Source organism: Leptonychotes weddellii, chromosome 3 (genome assembly GCF_054177405.1).
Source record: "Leptonychotes weddellii isolate Sample4059 chromosome 3, ASM5417740v2, whole genome shotgun sequence".
NCBI lineage: Eukaryota > Metazoa > Chordata > Mammalia > Carnivora > Phocidae > Leptonychotes > Leptonychotes weddellii.
The window spans coordinates 51,651,729-51,669,623 of record NC_138371.1 but is presented as its reverse complement, the minus strand read 5'-3'; the positions used below and the strand labels follow the sequence as shown (position 1 = coordinate 51,669,623).

Sequence of the window (17,895 nt, the reverse complement as noted above, 5' to 3'; positions counted from 1 at the left end):
ACCACCTTCTTTTAGTGGCTAGAAACCCCCTATCATGGTGTTTCATGCAGACTCAAGGTGACGAGCACAGAAGACACCCTTCTAATTGGCTCAAATCTGTAAACATCCGAGGGTTGCAGCGAAGCGAGCAAACATTTTTGCTGCAGAAATTTGCATAAACCTTCAGAGAATCCTTTGAAAATCTAGGCGATGCTTTTTGGCCCTGGATTGCTTAAAATCTGCTTAGAGAGGTCTGTAAACCGTTTAGAGAAAAATAGGACCCTCCAATGTCAACACTGAATGAAAAAACCAAGCCTTCCAAGTGATTTAGGTTCTCTGTTTTCAAGGACCAGAAACACACAAAAGAGGGTGTGGGTCTCAATGGTTTCTAGAGAAAAGTCAGTTCGGGGACTGCCATTTTGTGAGGTTCCACAAAGCCCAGCACATCGCCTGGATTACCTCTGCACAGGGGAAAATGTGCAAATATGGCTGCCTTTTCAAAAGTGCAAAGTCTTTTTCCCAGCCCCCCTTCCCCAGGCTGAAAAGGAGGGTCATAAAGCTCCGCTTTTATGTGGGTAGAGGAAAACTGGCAATTGAGATTATTTCTTAGATAATTTTACAAGTGAGTAATCTCTGTTCAGTTCCATATGTACAAATCAGTGTAAAGTATTCTAGCTTGGAAGGGCCCCAAAATTTGCCCCACATATTCTTACACATTTTCTTTTGTAATTAAAAACTTTATTATTCTTCAATGCACAAGATGTTGCTATTTCACATCCAAGCTTGTGTCCTCTGCTTCCCTGGTGTTTGCTGATTCTTCCGGCATCTGGGGGTGGACAGGGGAATAGAACATTTTAATGGACCTTGGATACTGCTATAGTTCCCTCCAGCAAAGTTAGAGCACAGTTTCTAGAAAGAATATGACTTTTGCTGACAGATGGCAACAGAATTCCTTTAATAAAAAACATCCAAGGTCATCGGAACCTTTTCAAGGGATACAAACGGCCTGCTTCAAACGGTGCTGTGTGTTTCCTGCTTAAGTCTATGTTCACTTAGGTACTTACTGGATGTGAGGATGTTCATAGCAGAAAACCTACCCGTAGACATCCAATCCAAATATTTATAAATGCATTACTAGAAGTCCAAAGACAGTGCCCTTGAAAGGATGGGGGGATGGGTTACCTCTTTCAGGCAGGTTCTGAAGCCTGGATGATCATGCCCATGCATTAATGATGAGGAGAATGCTGGGGCCCTCAAGGACATTTACTTTCAGCTGGTGTTCTCTGGAGCAGCTCCTATCAGAAGTGCAAAAGGAATGTGACTCCTGCCTTTGAAGGAAAAGGACTATTTCTTCCCAGGGCTGAAACTGAGGGTCCGCTCTTTTCCCGGAACAAATGGAGCCCCTCTCCTCTTCAATGTTGCATTGAGCAGGCTTTTCGATGGGCAAACATTTTGGGGGCAATGGAAGAAGGGAAAACTAGAATTAAATTGCATAGAAATAAGAAATGCACTTAGGAGAGACATAGCAAGGGGTTTCAAAGGGGATCCAGAAAGACTGCTTCCCCTTGAACCCAGCACTGTCCAGGAGGATATTTCTGCCAAGATAAATGCCAAGCATTGGGAGTTCAAACCCTTATTTTGGAGAAGTTGACAAGTACCTAAAACCATTTCCAGGCTTTGAGCTGGTTGGTGACTCTCCTACCCCTGGAAACCCCAAGAAATGGGAGGGACCCCAATTTATGTTGGAGAGGTGTTAGGGGGAGGGCGGGCTTTCTTGGCCTGCAGAGCCCTGGTTTTCTGCGCAAGATCACTGGGGCTGGCTTGCCTGGAGATGAGAGGGGCAAAAACCGAAAGTGCCTGACTGCTGCTCCGGAGCCGGCCTTTCTGTGAGGGGAGGGGAGGAGAAGCCAAGTGACCCGCGCAAGGAGACTCGGAGGGGGGTGACTGCCAGCATCACCTCCCGGAGCGCCAGTGCAGTCCACCGCATTCATTTCCCCTCCAACACAACGCTCTATTCAGCAGAGGTTTCGAGCCAAACCAAAAAAGAGCAAAAGAAATACTTCCTAGAAAAGGTGAGAGTCAGGAACCATGGAGGCAAGAGACGCAGAGAGAGCAGAGAGGAGCAGAGAAGAGCAGAGAGGAAGAAAGAGGAGAGGAGGAAGGACGGAAAAGGAGGAGGAACAGAGAGAGAACAGAAGATAGCGGGGAGAGAAAGAGGAAAAAACATGGCGCTTGCGAGCTGTATGTGCAAAATCCGCAAGGAATTGCAGCAAATTCCTTTTTGTTTGAAGAAAATTTACAACTTGGTAATAGACCTTTTTATGACCTATTTGCGGTCGTCATTGGCTGCGGCTGGTCATGTGCAGGCGCCGCTCGCCTTCACGGCCTTTTTCCTGATTTCCCAGGCGAATTTCCCCCCGCATTCTGCCTTCCTGGAGCCTCACCCCCTCTTTTTCTAACCTTTGTCTCTGCAGAGGTGGGATCCAGTCGCCGGCTGCGGGATTGCGGGGTCCGCAGCGGCCTCCGCTCCCGCCCGGCGCCCAACGTGGCCCCACCGCCGCTCCGCTCGGGCAGTGCCGCTGCCGCCTCCGGAGCCGGTGGGGAGCCTGGCGGGCGGGAGAGCCCGGAAGGAGCCCTGGGCGCTGAGGCCCCCGCCGGCGCCGACACCGCCCGCCGGGAGCAGCCGGCCTGCTCCGGGTGACTGCAGCCGCGCGCTTCCGAGGCGACTCCTTCTCCAGCATGAGCGGATCCCTGCCGCCCCCAGTGCGCGTAGCCCGGCAGCGCCTAATGGATTACTGCAGCCGCCCTGGCCGACCGCCGCCTCCTGCTCGGCAGCCTCCGGGTAAGAGTCGCCCCTCCCCGCGCCCCAGCCCTGCCGCCGACGAGCTCCAGGCGCCCACCCCCTTGGGCAGCCCGGTGAGCCTGGCCCGACTCCCTATACTTCTCCGGTACCTTGGGGTGGCTGTCTGCGCCCCCTGCTTCCTAATCACTCCATCTCTGAGCAGGCGTCCCCTGGGGCCCCGGGTGGGGTCTGGCTGAGCTCAGAAGTCGAAGGGAAGCCTCATTTCCCCTCGAGATTCCGAGAGGTGGAGACCGGCAGATAGGACTCCACTGGATCGAGAGCCCCTCAATCCCCAACCTGGGAAGAATCTGTAGATGGTTCCTGGACGTCTTAGCTGTGCTGTGGGTCACTAAAGGCACTCGGTAGTATAGAGCAGTGTTTTGCGGCTTGTCTGTGGTCAGAGGTATCTGGGACGCTAACAGGTGTTTTTTGAGGATTGAGGGCTGGGGCTGGGGGTGGGGGTGGGGTGGATTCTGCGTACCCAGGATGTGTTTGGTTTGTTAATCTAGGCTTTGGTGAGTGATGCTGGCTAATTTTTAGGGTTTATGGTTTATTGGGCCTTATGTATGAGATGGAATTTTAAATATTTTTAACCGTTTCTCTCGTTCTTAGAGAATTTTTGTAGCAACTTAAGAAAGGTTCCTCCCACATCTAATAATCTATCAGGTGAATTTGGATTATTTTATGTCACAAAATGGATACATGCTTTGGGAGGGAACGGGGTCAGAAAATCCGGTGCAGGTCTTGGGTAAAAATCAATAGATATTTAAGAAATTCAAAGCATGTTTAAGTTCAAATATTACGTGTGTTTCTTATTTGCCAGAATAGGAAGAGTAGGTATTTTGCTCTCTAAATGCCCTGTTGTGGGTTTTTGCCTACAAATAAACGTTATATAGCAACATTTTACCCTCTTCTTCAAAATTACTGAACTGAAACATTATCTATGCATCAAAAGAAAATCCTTTGCAGGAAAAAAAAAAAAAAAAGAATGCTCTTTTAGCCCACCGATTTTGAACAGCATTTGAGGATGCATCTCTCAAATCCTCTTGACTATTCCCTCATGAACACCTTGTGAAATATTAAAACCTGTGGACAATCTGCCGCATTGCGCATGGGGTGGACCTGCGCACCGCTGAATATCGTCTCCAAAGCACCCAGCGGCAAATGCTAATATTCCAAATATTCCTTTGTAATCGTTTTGGCCATAAAAGTGTTCCCAAACAATAAATGATATCTGTGTAGAAAGGTATTTTTAGTAATTAACGATGGAATCACGCTGGTTTCAAAATGGAGGGCCACTAATTTGTGGCCAGTTGATGCTGAGGAATTGTCGTGGATCACTATGATCTCACAAATAAGAAAGTGTATTTTTTATTTGGAATGTCTGTATTTTGTAACTATTTTGCCACTACGGTACAATGGCTGTTGAGATCATTGTTTCATATTGGTAAAAAGCATTACCTATTGAAAAGCAGGCCCTTGGTCAGAGGCACGTAGGCCTGTCCCCTGGCAGCTCCAAAGCCTAAGGAGCCCCCTAGGTGGGCTGGGACAAGCGTGGGGGTGGGGAGGAGTTGTGGCCATGATGGCCAAGCCCTAGGGTTCGGAGCTTCAGTCGCTTTTCCCTGGATTGGGTGGCTGAGTGCGACCAAGTGACTAAAAACCGAGGCAGGCTTCAGGTCCTGTTACGCAGCAGAGGGTGAGGTCATGGGCAGATATGGAGGACTGAAGGGTTCTTTGTAAGTCCTGTGGTAGCATTAAGAGCTTATTGGAACTTATTGGTCGGTTGCATTTAAGGGAATAAATAATCTGCAAATCACATTTGAACTCAGGCCAGGAGAAGACTAGTTAATGCTTTTGCTACTGTTGGAAATGCCCCCATTGTCCATGTTAACCCCAATTTAAAAAAAATTAAACTCAATTTTTAAAAATTAAGTAAGAAACACTTGGACTCTTAAGAGCTCACAAGCCAGGAAGTGTAACTCCCAGCGTCCTCAGCCCGAACCTCTATCCGTTTACGGTTCAGGGAGCCACTGACATGTCGGAGCCTCGGTGTTTTTACGGGTCAGGCTGTGAGCTGGGCTTGCACTCTTCATGGGGACCAGGGAAAAGAGCAAAACGCGCTATTATAAATGTGGCCAAGCACCAGGGCTGAAAACCAAACGTATTTTCCTGTCAGATGCTCCTTCAAATAAATGTATTTCGCCAGAATTCTGTTTTCTGAGCTAGAGAAGCAGGGGAAATCGGAACAAAGACAGTATTTCACTCTGGGCAGGCAGGCAGCTGTTAGAGGTATTTACGGCCTTGCCGCAGTGCGGCCGCGGGGCAGGGCACGCGGGGGCACCGGAAGCTAGGGAGAAGCCACCAAGAACTCGGAATTCCGATTTAAGTCCAATTTAGGGCCACTTTTCCGGAATTGGTGTGAATAGATACCCTCTTTCTAGGAACGAGTCCATTAGACTTGATGGTTGTGCACAATGAGGAATAAGTCGTGCTTTCTGAACGTAGGGTGATTTTCCCCCGCCTCGATTAACCACTCAAGAGAAGCAGTGTACTGGATGTGAAATTGCTGATCCAAATGACAACCTTGAGAGTGTTCATTGGCAACATGGCGATTTTGTTGGTTTGGTGGAACAGGGCTTGCAAATCAGAAAGGACGGCTGGGGGTTTTAATACAGGTTTTCCTGAAAAAAAAGAAAGAAAAGAGAAAGTACGTTTCCTGCCTCTCTGAGATGGGGCGTCCAAGCTCCTCTGCAGGTGGGCACGCAAGCAGTGCGCGCTGGCGCACACCGCAGAGCGCTGCGCGAGCTGCTCTTACAGTTCAGTGCCCTAAGCGCCTGCCACGCACGCTCGTTCGGCGTCTGGCGCATGTGCAGTGAAATAGCCCAGCCCGGGGATCCAGCCATAAGGCACGGATGGGGGAGGGGGCAAGTGGACTCAGCCGGAAGATAGAACCCGATCTCTCCACTCCCCACTCCCTCGGTATTCGCTGCTCATCTTTCCTTTATTCCAGCCTTCAATCTAAATATAGCCAAACATGTTGTCCTTGACTACGTTATTTTCAATCATCTTGACTCACCACCCCATCCCAGTTTAAATCTGTACTTTAGAAACAGTCTGCAAATGCGAACTAGTGGCCAAAGGGAAGCCAGATCTTCTTTGAAGGTGTTAAAAGTGACACATACACACACACACACGCACACACTTTTAACACCTTAAAAGAAAATTTTTATGTGTGATCCTCAGGGAAGTGTTACAGGTTTTTTTTCAGCCTGGTGCTTCTGCTTTAGGAAAAGGCCTTTCCTCCTGGCTTCTGCTCAAACCGCCAAACTTAAGGCCAGTCCTTCAGCCGTACTATTCCCGGACTTTGTTACGCCAGAGCAGCACGTTCGAGGGCTCTGCGGGGTCCAGGGGCTCGGCAGAGAGCGGTCAAATAAATAAATAAACGGGCAAACCGGAGGGATTTTCCGCCTGGACTCGCCTAATTAATGGGGGATGCACGCTCCTGGGCCGAGAGCCTGGGGGGTGGGACGGGAGGGGGTCTCAGGATCCTCTCGACTTCTGGCCGCCCCAGGGGACACTGGGGGACCGGCTCCCAGCCTCTGGTGCGGGAAGATCTCCACCCGCGCGAAGAAGCCTCAGCCTCGGGTTTTCCGGGCGGCCTCAGTCCCCCTGCTCGGCTGTCTGGCACCTTGTCCAGGAGGAGGCGCTGTAGGACAAGCGTCTTGCCCGCTGCGGCGGCGCCGGTGATGCCCCGGGCGCGGGCGGGGGTAGGGGAGGACACGTGACTCCTCTTCCTCCTCCACCTCCTCCTCCTCCTCCTCCTTCTCTGGTAGCGAAGTGCTTTGGCCTCTGTGGAGGGTCGGAGGTACTGCGCCCACCCCCAGAGGGCTGCTTCCCGGGATGGGCAGTTTAGGTAGACCCGAGGCCGCGGAGCCTGAAGGCAGATTCCAGGGTGGCAGGCCACCTCACTTCCTCCGCCTTCCCGGAGGTGGCGCGATTTCCGCGCGCTGGGCTCCTAGAAGCAGGAAACTAGGGTCCCGCGGTAGGACAAGACGTGTTTAACCATCCCCCTCGGGCTGGGCTGCTGTTCTTGCCACTTTTCATTACTGCGATCCTTGGTAGCTAGAATCCGCAGCCTTGAAAAGCACGACGTTCAGCGCCTCCCGAGGCAGGCGGACGGGCCTCGCGCCGACTCTCCTACCACAAGGCCTGGGTTCCGGGATTCCCTCTGGGCTTCCTTGAGGCTGAGAGGGCGGATCTCATTGACTTTGCAGCTTGAGAACACTGCAGATGCACATCTCAGCCCTTTTCCACACCACCCACACACACTCCTCTCACCCCTGCGCCCATTTCAGGACCTTAGTGGGCTCCACGGGTCGTTTCTTGCCCCACTGTGACACCCAACTTCGACAGTCGGCCCCGACCCAACACCACTGATCCTCCATTGTCTGTTGGCAATGCAGTCTTTTTCTTCCCTCTTTTCCGTACTTAAGGACAATGATTCTTTAATAAAGACCTGCATTCAAATTTGTTTATAATTCAGGTTCCTGGGTCTCAGGCCAGACTTAATAAATCATAATATCTGGGACCTGCATTTTGTAAACACTCTCCCAAAAGGCAATTAAGAAGTATGCTTATATTTGCCAACTACTGGTCAAGTGTCTCTCCTGCTTCTTCTATGGTTCTTTGGTGTCCAGGGGCCAAGTTCCCTTTACCACTCAGCAACCCCCATAGTTCCTGGGGCTCCCTCCCTAACTGAGTTTTTAAATGTCACTACCCTATAGGCTGATTAATTGCTCCCATTTAGGGAAGGGGACATTGATTTCTTGCTAACTTGGAGATTTTCAAGAGGTGAGTATGTTCCCAGTTCAGACCGCCTTGGTTCAAATCTTTACCACTTACCTGCTCTGTAACAGGCAAATAGGGCAAATTCTCTGGGCCTGTTTCCTCATTTGAAAAGTAGGAATAAGAGTACCTTCAAGGTTGTTATGAAGATTTTTTTACTTACATAGCAATACTGTGTGCTGTGCGATATTCTAACTACCTTAAACACATTAATTCACTGGTTAAGTACTTGAAAGAGTGTTTTGGCGCATAACAAGCATTCGGTACATATTGCTTATCATTATTATCTCTTTTCTGCTCAACATCAGGCCTAGACTTTTAGAGCTGAAAGAGACCTGGTTCACTCACCCAATTCTTGAAATCTACAGAGGAGAAGACAGGCATAGGCTTGGTCACACAGGAAGTGACAGACCCAGGAGAACATAGTTCTGGGGGGCTTCCTCTTGCTGGAGTGGGCCTCGTAGGCCCTGCTCCCTTGGGTCTCGGGTGTCTGGCACCTCTGCCTGTGGGTAGACTTCAGGGATGCATCCAGAAGGAAAGTGCCGCTACCCCCTCAGTGGGCAGATGGGCAGATTGAGGAGGCCTTGAGCCCACACAGGCACATCCGTGACTCCTACAGAAGGCTCCAGGTCTTTCCTGAGAGAGTTACCTCCACCACCACCTGTCAGTCACACCCACCAAAGCAAGTATCCCCTTTTTAGCCTCTTGAAATCTGGAGCAGGGTAAAAAGGCAAGAGGCCAGTGGGCAATAGCAGAGGATGCCAGAAGTGTCCCACTCCCTCTTAATCTGCTTGTGTTCCAAGATCTGGGCTCCAGGGCCATGGTTGAGCCACAGCAAACTTGGGCCACACTGATGTCAGCGTGTATCTTGGAGAGGCCTTATCCCCCCAAATCTCCATCAGCCTTTCCAGATTTTTGAGATTCTTTCTATCTTTTTAAAAGAGCTATGTAAATACTGTTTCATGCTACAACCCACGTACGTGCACAGACCCCTTGCAACCAGGTTCCAACCCCTAGTCCTGGCTTCCATGACTTGTGCTTATAGACTTTTCCTAACAAGGCCTCCGCAGCCCTTTGCCAAGCTACTTCTCTTGGCTTACCCAGGAGTTCACCTGGGTCAGATTTTCTCTCAAAACACATATAGTCTCTTTAGCTACCAACCTTGCCAGATGAAGTTTGGCCTATGGCATAGGGCAGTGCTGCAGTCCCCAGCCATCCCCAACTCCCGTGCCATCTAAGCTCCACTCTTGTTTCTCAAAGTACTAAGATGGCCATCCCAGGCCCTACCCTTCTTGGGACCCCCGGAGGCTTTTCTAGCCCCCAGCTCCATCATCAAAGGCCCTGTCTCAGGGCCCATTCATTTGGATCCCATCTCTCACTACTGGAGTTTTCCTCTGGGGTCACCTTTTCTTCCCAGAGGACACCAAGCCAGAACTCCGATGAGCAGACTCCATTGTAGGAGGTAGGGTTGAGGGTAGTGGGAGAAGTGTTCCTTTTTAAGTGCTGGAGTATAGTGCCAGGAAGATGGGATTATATTTCTCTCCTGCTTGGGACTCCCTGCTCAGCTCCTCTCTGGCTCTACCCCCATCCTGAGTTCCCAAGTACCAGGCCTAGGTAGTCTTCTTCTTCCATCTGCCCCCTACCTAGGGGGTTCATTCAAAGTCCCATCCCTACCTATCCTGGTTATGCAGACACTTAGTTTAAGAGGAGAGCTCAAAACTGCCTCTGGGCAAGAGGCCTCTTAAAAGTCAATGTCAGACTATTCTTCCCTGGGGGCCACATAGCAAGGGCCCTTAGAGTGGACAGAGGGCAGACCTCATTACACCTGGAGGGTAGCTGATACCTGTTGATGCCCCTTCACTTTCTCCTCCTTCCTGGGAGCTGCTCTGGCTTCTAGGTTGGTGGAGCCCTACCCGGGACCCTACCTCATGGGAGCTTTCTGGGCAGGAATTCCCAGGACTGGCCCTTTTCAGCCAAATGGGGAGGGATAGTGCCCAGAGTCCCGCTTCTCCCCAAAATGAATTCATTGCAGGTTTTAAAGAAGGCTTCAACCTCTCCTTCCACACCTCTTCTTCTGTTACTACTACCACCACCATTGAAACTCCTTGAGAAAACTCCAACAAATTGGCCCAAGTTAGTATGCTGTTCCCCCTGACGCTCAGCCTTCTTCTTAGACCAAGTTTGTTCCTTCTTTTCCCCACTCCCTCATTCACAGAAGCCCAGGACACTGGGAGCTTGGGGGCAAGGGAAGACTGTAGGAAGGTGGACATTCTCTCCTTAATCATGTTGTCTGGCTGCCCTAAGATTAGAAAGTAATTGAAGATATCTGCCTCAATGTCTTCCTTTCCTCCTTTTTCCTCTGCATGGTTGGTTACTTTCCTGTTATCATCTCAATATACAGAATAGGCTGTGTCATTTTATTCATCTTCTTGTGTGAGCCACAGTGAAGACTGCAAGCAAGCCCAGTCACTGTCCTTCATTGCCATTCATTTAAAAAGTATCTACTGAGCCCAGATCAGGCACCTGGCATTGTTTCAAACAACCACCTCCTCAGCTCGGTGTCCTCCTTGCACCCCACCCCCCATGAAAAGCTCACACAATTGCCTAGAAAGTCACACATCCTTTGATTAATTCTGTTTTATTAATTTAAGGAAAAATAAAGCTGTTCTCCATCTCTCAAGTTCTAAGTATTTTTTTTTTTACGGTGGATTAACTGGGACTAATTTTTAAGCTGCTCACCTAATCCTAACAGAATCAGAAATCATTTTTTAAAGGGTTGCTTTTTACTCATATTTTTAAAATGGATACTACCAACTGTAAAAGAAAAAGGTCCTCCTAAGGGGCTAAGAAATAAATGCCATATAGTCTGAGCTAACAGCTCCCCGCTTTCAGCTAATGAAAGTCAAATCAGGAAATGAGTTCAGAAATACCCAGAGAATGGGTGGAAGTTAGAATGCAAAGAGATCTTTGTAGAGAGGGATCTCATTCATGGGCTTGGTAGGACTTGCTGATGAGAACTTCGGCAACTGAATTTGATTTAGAAATCGTGTGTGTGTGCGCGTGCTCTACAAACCTACACATAACTCCCATTCTTTTCATCAGAATAGTCAAAATCATACATGTTTTCACACTGATTGGTAGAAACTCTGGCGGGCCATGGAAGGGTGCTGGGAGTCAGTTCTTTCTTTATGTACCCCCTTTGGTGGGAGCTGGGGGCATCTTTCCCACCCCCATCTAGCCCAGCACAGAATGTCACATTCTCCGGTAGAGCGGTAGAGCTCGGGCCCAAGCTCCTTTTCTGGGCTTTCTCAGCAGGAGAGCGCACTCCCTCCTCCTCTCTTAGGCTCACCCTCTAGTGGGAGTGGCAGTGTGGGGGCGTAGCATTTCACTCAGGTTTGGGCGCAGGGACCATGAGCCCCTGGCCCTGTGGGAGCAGGGACATCTGACTTCCTGGGCTTGGGTTCCTTGAGAACATCATTTGCTTCCTCACACCCTGTCTCCTTCACACCAAGGCTGTTTTATTGTTTTATAACCTTCTTTTAGAGCTTCAGTTGCCAAAGATCCCGATGGGGCTATTCTCCAGTTTCTCACTTTATCAAACCCCAAGTCTTGCTGTTTTAAGCAGTTTGGTCACTTGCAAAGGCTCCCCTTTCAGAGCCAAGCAAATTATAGAAACCTCTAGGCATGTGGCTACCTTCACCTTTCTCACTGAGCCCATCCACAACAATACAGAGCCAAGTGTTAACCCCAAATGCCACCCCCACCCCAAGCCCACCCAGCCTCTCCCTAAGCACCCTTTTTTTCTGTTGAAGTTTGAACAAAATCTCAAATAATTCCTGGTATAAGCAAGTAAGGAGTAGCCTTTGACTTGCCTTTTTATTTACCACATCTAGAGCTAGAGAATGATTGAAATAAAGGAGTTGATGGTACTCACAGTGAATGCAGCCAAAGAATCATAAGACATGCCCACCAACCAGTCTTTTCGAAATAGCACTATCTCCCAGCTTAAACAGACTTCTCTGAAAAGATGCTATTTGAAAAGCCCAGGGTATTGATATGAATATGATCCCCCTTGCATGCTGAATATTTGGAACTATTTACATGTGAGAGAACAGTTGCAGTGAACCTTTATTTAGTGAATAAAAGTTTAAAGCCGAAGGTTATTTATGGTTGTGCAGAGATGAGACCTGAGTGGCTATTTACGAGCACGTGATTCCAATAAACTTTGTTTTATGGCTTGAGAGTTGACAAGCCAAAATATAATTCCCACCATAAATTAGGTTAAGAGCATACAAGTGCAGATGCTTGGTTCTTGGAGCAGCGATAGGGAAGTGAGAGGCTCCAGCTAGCACCAGGCTCAGAAGGAGACAGTTCTACTCCCAGTTCCCTTGCCCACTAGGAGAGAAAACCAGTAAGTCACTTATTACTTTTTCCAGGACAGCTCCAGGGGTGGAGGATTTCTCTGCCTTCTCTTTCCTGCCTGGGGTGAAGAGAAGTCCCAGAGAAGTTAATTTTCATTTTAGCCTAAACCTCACTTAACAAATAGAATGGGAATCCCGGTTTCCTCCTCTCCCTTCTGGACACAGAAAGTTAGGAACTGAGGGCTCCTACCTCACAAAAGGGACTTACTGTCTCTCTCCTCCTCCTAATGGAGCATCTGCCTCAGACGTGGAATTACACAGTGGTAGTCTAGGTGGAGAGAGTGCGAGAGTAGGGGAGAGAGGGGGAGGGAGGGAAAGGATGAGGATGGAGAGGGCTTTGCCTCTGAGATTTCTCAGGGAAGACTGCCATCCTAGAATAGATGAAAACTTAAAGCTGGACACCAGCCCCTGTGAGGAGCATGGCTCTGTAAGATTGCTTTGTGGGCGCTCCAGTGGCAATGCTTGACAAAATGCTGTCACATCCAGAGAGCTGCAGAACAATCTAAAGCATTGCCATTTACCTTCAAACCCATCGATTTTCCTCCTCCTTTGGTTATCATTTGGGTCCTCATTTCCCTTGGAAATTGTTCTTTGTTTTGAATTGGAGCAGAAGTGGGAAGGCAAGTCCCAGTCGTGCCTGGCCCTTCTTTGGAAAGGAGAAGACAGGTTTGGGGGGCGCTAGTTGGGGCTGGGGAATTTGAAACCAATCTGAAACTGGGAAAGGGGGTTGAATTGCGCCCAGCGCGAGGCAGACGGGGAGCTGGGGCAGGGGACAGATGCAGCGGCCGCCCCCTCCCCAGTGGACTTGCGCCCACCCGGCCGATTGTGTAGAAGGAAACACACAAAGGCCCATTTTCTCCTCGCTTCCCGTTTTCCCACTGGGGAAACCCTGTTACAGGCAGCCTGAGTCGGGCCAGGCAACCAGTAAGGTTTTGCCCAAGGGTGCATGGAGTGGGGGAGGTGACGGGGGCCATACTCTCCCACTGCCCGGGTCTGCCCTTGAGGACTGCGGTCTCGCGCTCCGCGGAGAACTTGGCGCAGTTCCTGGGGGCGGCACCCGAAGCGGGGCGGTCTGGGTATTTGGTGGGGTGCCTGGGCCTTGTCATTTTTCTGTATATCCTCTACCTCTGCTTTATTATCCTGTGGAATTTAAGTGACCCCCGTTTTCATTGCAACAGGTTCGGGGCCGTGAGAGACTGCCGCTGTAAGTACCTTCCCGTTTCTTCCGAACTGCGAAGAGGCGGTATTGATAACTGGGGAGGTGTTGGCGGAAGGGCCGCGCCAGAAGACTGGGCGGGTGGAAGGGCGGCCCTGGCCGCCCTGGCCTGGCGGTGCGAGGCGAGCTCTCTTTGGGAGTGGAGGCTCTGAGTTGTGCTCCCGGATAGATTTCCTGGGGCCTAGTTCACAGCCACCCAACCAAGAGAACACACCGCAGGCTCTCGCCCCTGCCTCCTTGGGCCTCTCTAGGCCTCCCCAGCTCGCACAGGTGCAGCTCCGCTGCCGCCCTGCGCTTCTGTTAAGAGCTTGCAGCTAATTAGCAGCCCGCCCTATTAACGAGTTTCGAGTTTCGGCGAGCATCGCTTTCTGCTTGAACCAGCCTGCTAAACGCCAGACCAACGCGGTTCCCCTCCGCAGCCCAGCCTAGCTTAACCCGGTCCAGCCTGGCCCAACCTTCTCTTCTCTTGTTTTGTTCTGTTTTTAATAAAAAAGAAGAAAGAAAAACGTAACCCGCTACGGCTGCGGGTGTGTGAAGTTGGTCCGCTTCCGGGAAGGGCTGCGAATTCTGAGCTTTAGGTGGAAATCCCTCCCCGCCCCTCCCCCGCGCCAGCCCCAGAGGTTTGGGCTCTGGGCTGGGGACACCGGCTGAGCAAGGCGGGAGGGATACGACCATTCTGGTTCACCTCTGCTCCTCTGGAGCTGCAGTTCGAGAATTTTCGCGCCAGAGCCGCTAGTGTTGCAGGCAAACGTCGTGGTGGTGGTGGTGCTAGGGCTGCGGTGGGGGGCAGAGATTCTTGGGGACCTGGGCTCAGAAGTTTGGATCTTTCTGAGTTGCCTGTGCTGCGGAAGACAGGTACATTTCTGAGGCGGCCTGTGAGATCTCCAGGAGGGCTATCCCATTAAGGTGATGGTAGTGGCAGAAGAATTAAGGAAGAAACAGTGAGGCTTCCCTCACTGCAAAATGGAGATTATTTTATTTTAATGGGAGATGGAATGTAGGAGGGCTATAGAAGCCAGGCACCCTTCCTCTCTGGTGAGACACCCTTTGCTAGGGCTTGGCTCTGGGCCAGGTTTCTCTGCCCTCCCAGGGTGGGCAACCTACTTGACTTCCTGGGGGGCTGTGTTCCTCCCCAGAAGTGGAGATTCGGCCCAGTTCATAGTTCCCCTCTATTAATCAGGCTGGCCCAAATGAAACCAGCTCTGGGCTCCAGGCTGGAAAATCTGGTGTCCCCAGGACACCCTGGTTTTGCCCCCTTTCTGCCACTGCCCCTGCTCTGGGTGCTTATCTCTGCCAGTGCTCCTCGCTTGCAAACCCACATTCGGCACCCTGTAGCTGAACACAGCACAAAAAGCCCGAGAGATCAAAAGCATTTGTATGGGCAGTTGAGCGGGAGGTGAATATTTAACGCTTTTGTTCATCAATAACTCGTTGGCTTTGACCTGTCTGAACAAGTGGAGCAATAAGGTGAAATGCAGGTCACAGCGTCTAACAAATATGAAAATGTGTACCCTCACCCGGATCCCCACCCAGCCCAGCAGCCTCCCCCAATTTGTCTGGGTAAAGCCTAGGCCCAGTGTCTCCAGGCAGGTGGGTGTGTGGGAGCGCTGGGCATTAGGGGAAGTTGGGGGGAACCCCCCCTGAACAAGGGAATTTGGTATGGGGTAGCCTCGGACTCTCCTTAGATTTGGCACCCAGGAAATCCCTACGAAATAGCCAAAGCCCTGGAACCAAAGGATGGAGGGGGTGAGGTGGGGAGTGTCCAAAGTGCAGAGTAGAAGCAGGGAGCCAATTTTGCCAGGCTGGGGGGCAGAGGGGAGTTTCCCTGCTCTACCCCACCAGATCCAGGATAAGGCTGAAACTAATTTTTGAATCATAAGGGAGAAAATCAAAACAATCAAAAAAAATTTTTTAACACCTCTGGCCTACGGTCAGAGATCCAAAAGCCCCTCTTGAGCCCGGGCATCCTTCTGCCCCTGAAGCCCATCCGGGCCCTGAGTGTGTCTGTGTTCTTCGTGCCCCAGACCGGGGGATGAGCCCTAGACGGCGCTGGGGCGGGTGCAGTTCCTGAACTTTTGTACTCTTGTGTGCTGCTGTCGGCAAAGCAGAAATAATGAAACTTTGTGATATGTTTGTAAATGATTTCAAATGACCCCTCGCCCTGCCCTTCACCATTAGCGCGCCGACCCTAGCCCAGGGCAGCTCGGTGCCTGCAAGCAGTGCCTGCCGCGGGGTCTGCAGCAGCGGGACAGAGCGGCCAGACCGGCCCAGGGCCCAGGAAGGTAAATGGGAGACTTCTGGGAGAACGAGCTTTGTCAGCCAACCTGGCTTGCTCCCGCACTGGGGAAAAAAGAATGGGTGGAGGATATTCCCCTCTTGCATCTTTTCTTCTGCCACTGAGGGCGTTTGCACCTTTCAGGAAAATACCACTTGATGGGGGGGAGGTAGCTGGATCTGGAGGGGGGGTAATAAAGCTGCCATTTCCAGGATGGATTATTTTTTCTTCTTTTCTTGTCTTTCTTTCTTAAGAAGACTGTCCCGTCTCCTTGGCTGCTCAGTCACTCCAGCCCTGGTACAAGGATGGGGAACTCGTTGCTGCAAATTTTCACCAAGCTCTCCAAGCTACCTGAACCCTCTCTGAAAGTGCGAGGAGCTGCGTCGGGCTGGTGATGGCTCCGAGGAAGAGGCCGGGGCTGCCAGTGGTCTGGGTACCCACTCTGGGTGGAACCTGGAGCTAGTAACGTTGTCTATATATACCCTGTAGAACCGAATTTGTGTGGTATCCACATAGTCACAGATTCGATTCTAGGGGAATATATGGTCGATGCAAAAACTTCATGTTTCTCCGAAATGGCCATAGTCAGAAGCAGAGGCCAGAGGCAGCCGGGCGCGGGTCAATTTTCTTTCTGTTTTATTACCTTAGACTCCAGGAGGATGGACTGAGCCTGGTGCCATAGTGGAGTCTTTGCCTCTAGAAGCCCCGCAGAGGCTCCCGTGTAAACCCTTAATTAGTTGCATGAATGCAGGGCCAAAGGGCTAGCTTTTGGGGGACTGGGGAGCAGGGTGGAAGGCCAGGTAGCCCCAGCCCCAATTCTGCCCTGAAGGAGTATGAGGTGAGGTCAGAGGCTGCCAGTGAGGGGGCTCACTGGTCATTGACCGCCATGTGGGAAGAAGGCCATTTAGGAAGAAGGAGTGCAGGGTCCTTTGGAGCCCAGCTGGGTGAGGTGGAGGTGCCAACACCACCTTCCAGGCCCACCCCTCAGCTGCATGAGCCGGGGGTGGGGAGGCGGGTAGCAGTCTTGCCATACCTGGAAGACCGGCTTGGGCTAGAAACACTCCAGCCTGGGCACTCACAGAAAGCTTGGCAGTTACTCATTGCCTGATTTGATTCAGGCCAGCCAGATTGTTGTAACTTTTGGGTGACCCTGATGAAGACAAAGCCAGGACTCGGCCTTTGTATGGCAGAGTCCCCGCTCCCGCGGGCGGGAGCCCTGCCTGCCTGGGGTACTCCGCCTAACTCAGAGGCTGCCTCACCCACCCGCCTGGTGGTATTCTGCAGCCTGACAGATTTGGGGTTTCATTCCCCCCATTGAACTGTGCCCATTTTGGGGGGCTGTTTTCAGGCGGGGGTGCGTGGAGAGGGCACTCGAGGTTAACAAAGTCGGTGGCAGACAAAAGCTGGGATTACCTGCCAGGAATGAGGGTGCTGGGGATTAGAGAACTACATTAACATCTGGTGGGGGCCTTCAAATGTGCCATGGCGAGTCACTTGATTACACGTTATGTTATTTAGTTAAATTTGTGAAAATTATGAGATGCTCACCAACCCGGTGATAAACTCGCTCCCTCGCTATTGGCTGGCCTGGTCACATGGCCGCCAACTTTATTCAGTTGACAGCAAGTAGGAGGGCCCTATGGAAGGAGAAAAAAAGACAACACGAGAAAAATTAGTATTTTCTACCTTCAGAAATTAATGGCCATGAGTTCGTATATGGTGAACTCCAAGTATGTGGACCCCAAGTTCCCTCCGTGCGAGGAATATTTGCAGGGCGGCTACCTAGGCGAGCAGGGCGCCGACTACTACGGCGGTGGCGTGCAGGGTGCAGACTTCCAGCCCCCGGGGCTCTACCCACGGCCCGACTTCGGTGAGCAGACCTTCGGAGGCGGCGGCCCTGGGCCCGGCTCCGCGCTGCCCACACGGGGTCACGGGCAAGAAGCCAGTGGCCCCGGCGGCCACTACGGAGCCCCAGGAGAGCCGTGCCCCGCGCCCCCCGCGCCCCCGCCCGCGCCCCTGCCCAGCGCCCGGGCCTGCAGCCAGCCGGGCGGCCCCAAGCAGCCGCCCCCCGGGACGGCACTCAAGCAGCCCGCCGTGGTCTACCCGTGGATGAAGAAGGTGCACGTGAATTCGGGTAAGGCACAGCCCAGCGACCTCTCAGTCCCAGCCTGGAGGCCTGGGCCCCTGGGAGGGGGTGCGAGTGGGTGGGGGCGTGTGGGGCTTCAATGGGCGCCGCAATTACTCTCTCCATAAATTTTTATAGCTGAGGGAGCAGGCCGGGACCATGTGGCTGGCTGCTGGGCTGTGGGCGAAAAAG

General features: G+C 51.5%; 1 protein-coding gene and 1 long non-coding RNA gene across 7 annotated transcripts in view; one reads left to right on the top strand and one right to left on the bottom strand.

Moving 5' to 3' along the window:
* Nucleotides 1-695: 695 nt before the first annotated feature.
* Nucleotides 696-3,193, bottom strand: LOC115943042 (uncharacterized). 2 transcript variants are annotated; one of them, XR_004077640.2, is made up of 3 exons: nucleotides 2,932-3,193; nucleotides 1,162-1,274; nucleotides 696-805 (listed from the first exon to the last, which is right to left on the bottom strand). It is a non-coding gene; the product is annotated as an uncharacterized LOC115943042 (long non-coding RNA). The 2 variants fall into 2 exon arrangements; XR_004077639.2 differs by lacking the exon at nucleotides 2,932-3,193 and adding an exon at nucleotides 2,440-2,569.
* Nucleotides 2,683-17,895, top strand: part of HOXD4 (homeobox D4) — a 30,625-nt gene continuing 15,412 nt past the window's right edge. For 2 of the 5 annotated variants that reach the window (XR_014143521.1, XM_081814125.1), the window contains exon 1: nucleotides 3,236-17,712. Coding sequence is in view for 4 of the 5 variants with exons in the window: in XM_081814125.1 (XP_081670251.1) it covers nucleotides 17,277-17,712 (436 nt within the window). In the remaining variant the exon portion in view is untranslated. Of the gene's footprint in view, nucleotides 2,822-3,235; nucleotides 17,713-17,895 lie in introns of those variants that run through there. The other 3 variants (XM_081814123.1, XM_081814124.1, XM_006739534.3) reach the window with 3 other exon arrangements.